The 10,103-nt window shown below is 45.3% G+C and overlaps 1 protein-coding gene across 1 annotated transcript; it reads left to right on the top strand.

Moving 5' to 3' along the window:
* Positions 1–9,012: 9,012 nt before the first annotated feature.
* LOC115199650 (putative uncharacterized protein DDB_G0290521) lies at positions 9,013–9,780 on the top strand. The gene has a single exon (XM_029761964.1). It carries the CDS (start codon positions 9,013–9,015, stop codon positions 9,778–9,780), a length of 768 nt encoding a protein of 255 aa, XP_029617824.1.
* Positions 9,781–10,103: the final 323 nt, after the last annotated feature.

The raw sequence follows: 10,103 nt of genomic DNA, 5'->3' as shown, positions 1-10,103 counted from the left end.
TATGACGTCTTGAAATATGCAGACAGATGGATTTAAAGTACATTTACATTGTAATACTTCTGACAGACAACTTTCTAACTCCGTCCATACCTTTTGGACTATATAGCACTCCCAGAAGGCATGGATTATTGAGTCATTATTAGTTTGACACTTAAGACATGACACTGTCATTGTGCTGTAGAATTTGTGAATTTTGTCTCTTGTATAATAAATTATATACATTAGTTTAAGCCTGTTATATTCAATGAAGTGCCCTTTAATATAGACCACATGGAGAACTCAATAAATCAGATTTTTTTTATATGAATAAGACTTGCTAAAATGCCAAAATCCATAATTTTGACACATCCCTCTGTTCACCCTCTGTGATTTCCAGGACGATTTTTACCTACCTAACCCCAAGTTTTCACCATGATTTTATGAGGCAATAGTTATTTTGTTGCTTTGACAAAGTCATTTCCGAAGATGATTGTTTATTTGGTGTGATTAGTGATTTATTTGAAGGTAGAATAAAACCTGTCTCTGGTTTTAAGGTCAACCCTGTTACGTGGTGAAACTGTTAATATGGTGAAACTGTTCCTTTTTAAATATAAATAAAGAAACATTGAACATCTAATAGTTCAATCCTAGTTGTCACGTTCTGACCTGTAAAGGTGTTATTTGTTAGTGTTTAGTATGGTCAGGACGTGGCAGGGGGCATTTTGTTTATATGTTTCGGGGATTGTTAGTCTATGTGTATAGACAAGGGGTGTTTGATTAGAGTGGTCTAGAGTTTTGGTATATGTTCTATGTAGGGCATTTTCTATGTTTATTCTTGTCACTCTGTTTCTCTGTGCAGTTTTGTTCTTGACCTTCAATTGGAAGCAGCAGCTCCTCGTTGCTTCTGATTGAAGGTCCTATAATTAGGGGTGTGTTTGTATTGTGGATTGTGGGTAGTTGTATTCTGTTTTGTGCTTATCACCTGACAGAACTGTTAGTGTCGTTTCTGTTAATTGTATATTTGTTTCTCCTTCTTCAATATTAAAGAGAAGATGAGTATACACTTCCCTGTTGCGTCTTGGTCCTCCACACACGACACTCGTTACAAGAGTAAAAGCAGGCGAACTGGTTCTACTGTTTTTGACCATGTTTTGTTGTGGAAAACTGAGCAGGTCGAGCATAACACATCAATCCTGTTAACCAAAGATAGACAGGCTAGAAGTGTTTTAACAATTTAATTGAAGCTTTTTTTGTTAAGCTTGCATTCAATTGCCTCTCCTTGTTGCAAACAGCAAGCTTCCATTCCTCCTGTTACAAGGGGATTTATGGCTGATTTAAGATGAAATCATCAACCCTGTTTTTTTTATTTAACCTATTTAAATGGGAAAATTCGTTTTTTATGAATTTGAACTTGTGCTCTTTATGACATAATTTTAAAATTAGTTGAAATCAAATGTTTTTCCCCCACCAAGTTACACGAAATTGGTGGAACAACCCATCTGCTGTCCCACAGAGATGAAACTAGAGAGAGGCAGAAAACTCTCCTTTTTGGGTTAAATAGTGAATGAGAAGCAGCATCCAGCAGCATACCACCCTGCATCCCACTGCTGGCTTGCTTCTGAAGCTAAGCAGGGTTGGTCCTGGTCAGTCCCTGGATGGAGACCAGATGCTGCTGGAAGTGGTGTTGGAGGGCCAGTACGAGGCACTCTTTCCTCTGGTCTAAAATAATATCCCAATGCCCCAGGGCAGTGATTGGGATACTGCCCTGTGTAGGGTGCCGTCTTTCAGATGGGACGTTAAACGGGTGTCCTGACTCTCTGAGGTCATTAAAGATCCCATGGCACTTATCGTAAGAGTAGGGGTGTTAACCCTGGTGTCCTGGCCATCATGGTCACCTAATCATTCCCAGATTACAATTGGCTCATTCATCCCCCTGCTCTCCCCTGTAACTATTCCACAGGTCGTTGCTGTAAATTAGATCTCAGTCAACTTACCTGGTAAAATAATGGATAAATAGATATATATTTTTAAAATGAGCAGGAGCCTTTAGCCATTTTATTTCATAAAAGAGATGTAAAAAAGCCTCTGTCTGAATGAGTCCTATGAGGATCTATTGTGTTCTATTCTCTGTGAGAGCTTCGTGCATCACATAAGGTAAATTAGGTGTGTGTGTCTCTCTCACCTTCCCGTCTTCCCCGCCCTACTCTCCTCCCCTCTCCCCTCTTCTCATCTCTCCTCTTCAGATCCTTATTGCTCTATCAATCTCTCTGGCGGAAGATCAATATCAGCACAGCTGCTTTTCTTCACGCTTCCCTTTCTCCCACTCTATTCTCTCCCTTTCTCTCTTGTTCTCTATCTCTCCTTCCCCCATTTTATACCTCATCTAAGCCTTCAGAGGAGAAATGCTACAGTATGTTGTTCTATAGTGTTGCCATCTTGAGTTGGCGTTTTGTGGCTGAATAGTTTTTAATTTTGTTTTTAGTGTTGGTTGTGTTATTATGGTGTGTCTGTCACATAAGCACTAACATCTCCCTGATTCGTTTTTATGACAACACATTGTCAGTCATAGCCGGATCCACTCAATACCCATACATTTTTGAATTTGTATTTATTAGGCAGCAGCTACTCTTCCTGGGGTCCAAAAACATTAAGGCTCTTACATCGCACATAGAACAAAAGATGAAACAGTACATCACATAACATTATTACATCACTACATAACTACAATACAAAATGGATAATACCACCATACAACAATATTACAGTGAGAGTGCGTGTGCTAGCGTGTGTGTGCATAATATTACAGTTAGAGTGTGTGTGCTAGCGTGTGTGTGCGTAATATTACAGTTAGAGTGCGTGTGCTAGCGTGTGTGTGTGCGTAATATTACAGTTAGAGTGCGTGTGCTAGCGTGTGTGTGCGTATGCCTGTCTGTTCGTCTGTGTGTGCATCTTTTCACAGTCCCCGCTGTTCCATAAGGTGTACTTTTGTCTGTTTTTTAAATCTGATTCTGCTGATTCTATCAGTTACCTGATCTGGAATAGAGTTCCATGTAGTCATGGCTCTATGTAGTACTGTGCGTCTCCCATAGTCTGTTCTGGACTTGGGGACTGTGAAGAGACCTCTGGTGGCATGTCTTGTGGGGTATGCATGGGTGTTCAAGCTGTGTGCTAGTAGTTTAAACAGACACCTCGGTGCATTCAGCATGTCAACACTTAGTAGTGATGAAGTCAATCTCTCTTCCACTTTGAGCCATGAGAGATTTACATGTATATTGTTAGCTCTCCGTGTACATTTAAGGGCCAGCCGTGCTGTCCTCTTATGAGCCAATTGTAATTTTCCAAGGTCCCGTTTTGTGGCACCTGAACACGATTGAACAGTAGTCCAGGTGCAACAAAACTAGGGCCTGTAGGACCTTCCTTGTTGATAGTGTTGTTAAAAAGGCAGAGTAGTACTTTATTATGGACCGACTTCTCCCCATCTTAGCTACTGTTGTATCAACAAGTTTTGACCATTACAGTTTACAATCCAGGGTTACTCCAAGCAGTTTAGTCACCTCAACCTGCTCAATTTCCACATTATTTATTACAAGATTTAGTAGAGGTTTAGGGTTTAGTGAATAATTTGTCCTAAATACAATGCTTTAAGTTTTTTTATTTTTATATTTAGGACTAACTTATTCTTTGCAAGCCATTTTAAAACCAACTGTAGCTCTTTGTTAAGTTTAGCCCCATAGAACAGGGCACAACACAACAGGCCTAGCTACATGACAACAGTTACCGACGTGGCCCGAAACAATGGCATAACACTGCCACCCGTGGCGCAGGCAGCCCATCTCCACAACACACACACACACACGCACGCACGCACACGCACACACACACACACACACACACACACACACACACACACACACACACACACACACACACACACACACACACACACACACACACACACACACATCACCACCCAGCAGCTAACAGCATTAACAACACGTGACACACGACAGCGGGGCAGAGCAAGCAGACAGCCGTCCCTGCCAGCATTCCAATTACAGAGACATTAGCAGGCAGTAAAGGGCGGCTAATTTGACAAGCTGAAATGATGCCCATTCATATCATTCTGCTCCAACAGCAATGGGTAAATATTTCCCCATGCAGAGTACAAATAGAAATGTAAGATTTTAGCACCTGAGATGAGATAGAGAAGAGAGGAAGACAGAGGGACTAGGATGGAAGAGCAGGGGAGGTAGAGAGAGGGAGAAAAGGAACAAGGCAGTTAGACGGTAATCCACTACATACATATGATACGTATTTATAAAGTGTCTGTGTCCTTATGAGATGAGAAGTTGAAGAGGTTCAATATTTACGTTATCTTGTTAGAACCAATTTATAACGATCTAATTCTGAACAATTCTTAACACAGTCTATGTGGCTGTTGCTGAAAGAAATTGTAGATACTTTAATTTATTTTTTGACCCCTAACAACTCTGCAAACATAATTTAGCCTATAAAATTGGCCTACTAAACAGAAGGCAATTGACTACGATTTTCTGCATATATCATTACTGGTTGAAAAGGATGAATATGTAGCATCAGAGTTGTATGTAGTAGTCTTCAATCAGTGTAAAGTATAAATCAATCATTACATTACAGCCTTTTATTCCTCAGAGTATATGAGACATAACCACGTTGGAAGGCCCTATGCACTGGGATGAGGTCATTGATTCATTGTGTTGTTACTGTCATGGATGAGGGAGTGGAGGGAGCAGAGAGCCCATCCCTCATAAGCTGTCAAAAAACGAAAGATGTTGCATTGCCACATACACCGGATAGGTACAGTGAAATGTGTTTAACTACAGGGTCAGCCATAGTAATAAAGCGCCCCTGGAGCAAATTAGGGTTCAGTGCCTTACTCAAGGACAAATTGTCCGATTTTTCAACTTGTTGGCTCGGGTATTCAAATCAGTGATCTTTCGGTTAGTAGCCCAATACTCAAACCGCTAGGCTACCTTCCGCCCCTGTCATCCCCCCCCCCCCCCCCCCCACACACACACACAATCGCAATGGAGCTCATTGTCCCCCGGATGTCTGCATTGATCCTATCAATCACTTCATTTGCTGCCCTATCAATACATGTTTCCACCTTGTTTGAGCTCTGATTGATTCAGCCACACACAGCTGAGCAGACACACACACACACACCTCTTCACAGGCTGACAGCTTCTCCTCTGTCTGTCTGAAAGACAACTGACAGAGGAGAGAGAAAGCGCGAGAGAAGGAGAAGAAAGAAGAGGGAGACAGACAGACAGTGTGAGCTGCCAAGTTAGTGATGACAAAGGATCAAAACAAATTCAGTCCCCATTCACTGACTCAAACACAAATACACAAGCTCAACCCCTCCCACCCACCCACCCCACCCCTCCACACACAAACACACATTGAAAAACATATCTGAAACCCCACATATTTTTTCTTGTCAATTACTGACCAGTAAGGAATTGGCCAGACAAGAGCTGAGAGAGGGAGGGAGAGAGTGGGCCATGAGATGAGTGAAGGAAGAAAAGATAGAGCTGAGAGAAGGAGAGAGAGAGTGGGCCATGAGATGAGTGAAGGAAGAAAAGATAGAGCTGAGAGAAGGAGAGAGAGAGTGGGCCATGAGATGAGTGAAGGAAGAAAAGATAGAGCTGAGAGAAGGAGAGAGAGAGTGGGCCATGAGATGAGTGAAGGAAGAAAAGATAGAGCTGAGAGAGGGAGAGAGAGAGTGGGCCATGAGATGAGTGAAGGAAGAAAAGATAGAGCTGAGAGAAGGAGAGAGAGAGTGGGCCATGAGATGAGTGAAGGAAGAAAAGATAGAGCTGAGAGAAGGAGAGAGAGAGTGGGCCATGAGATGAGTGAAGGAAGAAAAGATAGAGCTGAGAGAGGGAGAGAGAGAGTGGGCCATGAGATGAGTGAAGGAAGAAAAGATAGGAAGAGAAGGAGAGGGGGAGGAGGGGCTGATGGAGACATTCTGGGCTGTCAGGCTGGTGTGTCATGTGCCATGACAGATGACCAGACAATTGACAGTCTCCTTGGAGATGGAGGATGGGCCAGGCTTGTTCCCATGGCGACAGGAACCTGTGGCTGATGACACAGCAGAGTGCTTCAGGGTAGACGGTCAGCAGACTAACCCACTGAAATGTACTATCTATAGACACACACAAACACTTACGCACTCTCACACATACAGCTCTACAAGAATTAAGCCTCAGACAGGAGCTTTAATGATCATTGCAGAGACAGAACAACACAAAATTCACGCACACTCACACAAGAATGCCCACAATCCCTCACAAATCACTCACTCCATTCCTTACTCTCCATCCCTCTCCCTCCCTCTCATCTGTTTCCCCTCTATCCTCTCCCTGTCAGACTGCGAAGACATGGGTGGTGGGAGAGAAGGAAAGAGAGAGAGAACGAATGGAAGAAAGAAAGACACGCTTATAAGAGTTTTCTTGTGTGGCCTGAAAGTATCTCCCTCCCTTTCTCTCACCTTCCCTCTTTCTTTTTTTCTCTCACCCCTCTCTCCCTCCCCTCCCCTTCTTTCTCTCTTCCCCACCCCCTCTCTCCCCACCCTTTTCTTCCTGTACAACCCCCTCACCTTGCGGTGCATTAATAGTCTAGTGGTAATAAATCAAGGCTGACACCCAGCCTGGCTCGGCCCCGCCGCTCCACTCACAGCCTTGATTAAAATAGTTTGTTTGAATCCGCATACTTTCCACTCCTGCCATAACTTTATGACATGCCTGACATGGAGACCTGTGAAGTCGCTTCATGGGTAACTGCTCCGGAGCTGGATGTGTCTCTAGTTTTCTTCTCTATCTTCATGCCGTTTGTTCACACTTTTCTTTCTCTCTTTGGAGTTTCTTCTTGGGATAGTGTAGAAGCAGTGTTTTGCATGGGTTGGATCCTTGGTTTTAGATCACATGTGGTACTGTGTTATCACTCCCTCAGACTGCAATAACACAGGCAGCCGAATTATGATCTTTTTCCCACTAATTGGTATTTTGACCAATCACATCAGATCTTTTCACATCAGCTCTTTTTCTGACCTATTCTAGTAAGACCAATTAGTGAAAAAAAAGATCAGAATTGGGCTGCTTGTGTAAATGCAGCCTTAGATACTATGTGCTTATTTTACTCATACAATACTTGTATCCGCTGTGTTATCAGAGCTTGTGTATTTGATATTTAAATACTTATTTTCTGTGCATTTGAGTATTTTCAAATAATGTGGCCCAAATCAAATCCTCCCATTGGGCTTCATAAATACATTTTTAGGGAGTTTTTCCGAGCCACTGTGCTTCTACATCTGCATTGCTTGCTGTTTGGGGTTTTAGGCTGGGTTTCTGTAAAGCACTTTGTGACATCTGCTTTGTGACGTATAAAAACTGCTTTATAAATACATTTGATTGATTCAAGCCTAGCCTCAACACAAACCCTAACCTTAGTCTCAACCCTAATACTAGCATCATGTCTACATGCAATTTCAACCCTAACCCCAACCCTAGCCTCAACCCTAACCCTAGTCTCAACCCTAACCCTAGTCTCAACCCTGACCCTAGTCTCAACCCTAACCCTAGTCTCAAACCTAACCCTAGCCACAACCCTAAACCTAGTCTCAACCCTAATACTAGCATCATGTCTACATGCAATTTCAACCCTAACCCTAACCCTAGCCTCAACCCTAACCCTAGTCTCAACCCTAAACCTAGTCTCAACCCTAACCCTAGCCACAACCCTAACACTAGTCTCAACCCTAACCCTAGTCTCAACCCTAACCCTAGTCTCAACCCTAAACCTAGTCTCAACCCTAACCCTAGCCTCAACCCTAAACCTAGAATCAACCCTAACCCTAGTCTCAACCCTAACCCTAGTCTCAACCCTAAACCTAGTCTCAACCCTAACCCTAGCCTCAACCCTAAACCTAGAATCAACCCTAACCCTAGTCTCAAACTTAACCCTAGCCTCAACCCTAACCCAAGTCTCAAACCTAACCCTAGTCTCAACCCTAACCCTCACCCCTAACCCAAGTCTCAAACCTAACCCAAGTCTCAACCCTAATGCTAGTCTCAACCCTAACCCTAGTCTCAACCCTAACCCTAGTCTCAACCCTAACCCTAGTCTCAACCCTAAACCTAGAATCAACCCTAACCCAAGTCTCAACCCTAACCCTAGCCTCAACCCTAACCCTAGTCTCAACCCTAACCCTAGCCTAAACCCTAACTCTAGTCTCAACCCTAACCCTAGCCTCAAACCTAGCCTCAACCCTAACCCTAGCCTCAACACTAGCCTCAACCCTAACCTTAGCTACATGTCCACATCCCGGTTCAACCCTAGTCTCAACACTAACCCTAGTCTTAACCATAACCCTCAATCTTAACCCTAGCCTTAAACCTAACCCTAGTCTCAACCCTAACCCTAGCCTAAAATCTAGCCTCAACCCTAACCCTAGTCTCAACCCTAACCCTAGCCTCAACCCTAACCCTAGGCTCAACCCTAACCTTAGACTCAACCCTAACCCTAGTCTCAACCCTCACCCTAGCCTCATTCCTAACCCTAGTCTCAACCCTAACCCCAGTATCAACCCTACTAACACTAGTCTCAACCCTAACCCTAGCTTCATGTCCACATCCCGGTTCAACCCTAGCCTCAACCCCAAGCCTAACCTTCTCTACCTTCCTGTTGACCTTTATCCCCTTGTTGGTCTCAGGCTGCCTACCTTCCCTCCCTGCCACTAGCACCCCCAGACCCAGCAAACCAGGCCATGGCCCACACTGCATTTCCAATGGCACCTTATTCCATATGTGTTTTTTCTCCAAAAGTAGTGCACTACCCACATGAAAAAAACCTGTATACTGTATCTAAGGTTTCCTACCTTCCCTCCCTGCCACTAGCATCCCCAGACCCAGCAAACCAGGCCATGGCCCACATTATACCGTTATACAATTTTTTCATGTGGGTATAAAGGAAATAGGGCGTCATTTGGGACACATGACCAGGCCCCATCACACCCAGCTCAGTCCAGCTCAGTCTAGCTCACAGCAGCCCAGGCCCCAACACACCCAGCTCAGTCCAGCTCAGTCCAGCTCACTGCAGCCCAGGCCCCAACACCCAGCTCAGTCCAGCTCACAGCAGCCCAGGCCCCAACACCCAGCTCAGTCCAGCTCAGTCCAGCACACTGCAGCCCAGGCCCCAACACCCAGCTCAGTCCAGCTCAGTCCAGCTCACAGCAGCCCAGGCCCCAACACCCAGCTCAGTCCAGCTCAGTCTAGCTCACAGCAGCCCAGGCCCCAACACACCCAGCTCAGTCCAGCTCAGTCCAGCTCACTGCAGCCCAGGCCCCAACACCCAGCTCAGTCCAGCTCACAGCAGCCCAGGCCCCAACACCCAGCTCAGTCCAGCTCAGTTCAGCACACTGCAGCCCAGGCCCCAACACACCCAGCTCAGTCCAGCTCAGTCCAGCTCACTGCAGCCCAGGCCCCAACACCCAGCTCAGTCCAGCTCAGTCTAGCTCACAGCAGCCCAGGCCCCAACACACCCAGCTCAGTCCAGCTCAGTCCAGCTCACTGCAGCCCAGGCCCCAACACCCAGCTCAGTCCAGCTCACAGCAGCCCAGGCCCCAACACCCAGCTCAGTCCAGCTCAGTTCAGCACACTGCAGCCCAGGCCCCATCACACCCAGCTCAGTCCAGCCCATCCTGCTCACTGCAGCCCTCTCCTGTCAGGCCTTGCCAATGGAAAGCAGATGGCTGTCCTCTGACGGCTGCATCAGTCCAAGAGAGGAAACCTTTCATTTGGCATCATCCATAATCGCGCAGGGGTAGAGTAACGCCTGACACTGGGCGTCTGGGCTTTCTCACAGTCAAATGCCCTCAGATGGCACATTCATGCCCCCCCCCCCCACACACACACACACACAACCAACACACACACACATCAAACACACCAAACACACAACCAACACACACATATGGGGGCCTATGAAAATATTCTTGCTCACGCTCATGCCTTTCATTAGTGGTATTATTCTTTTCAGCACTCAGTATGCAGTGAAAGGCCTTTCTATTCCCACTCCTGTGGGAG

This window comes from Salmo trutta, chromosome 9 (genome assembly GCF_901001165.1).
Source record: "Salmo trutta chromosome 9, fSalTru1.1, whole genome shotgun sequence".
In the NCBI taxonomy this organism is placed as follows: Eukaryota; Metazoa; Chordata; class Actinopteri; order Salmoniformes; family Salmonidae; genus Salmo; species Salmo trutta.
Note: the sequence above shows the minus strand (reverse complement) of the source record. Positions and strands in the feature narration are given on the sequence as shown.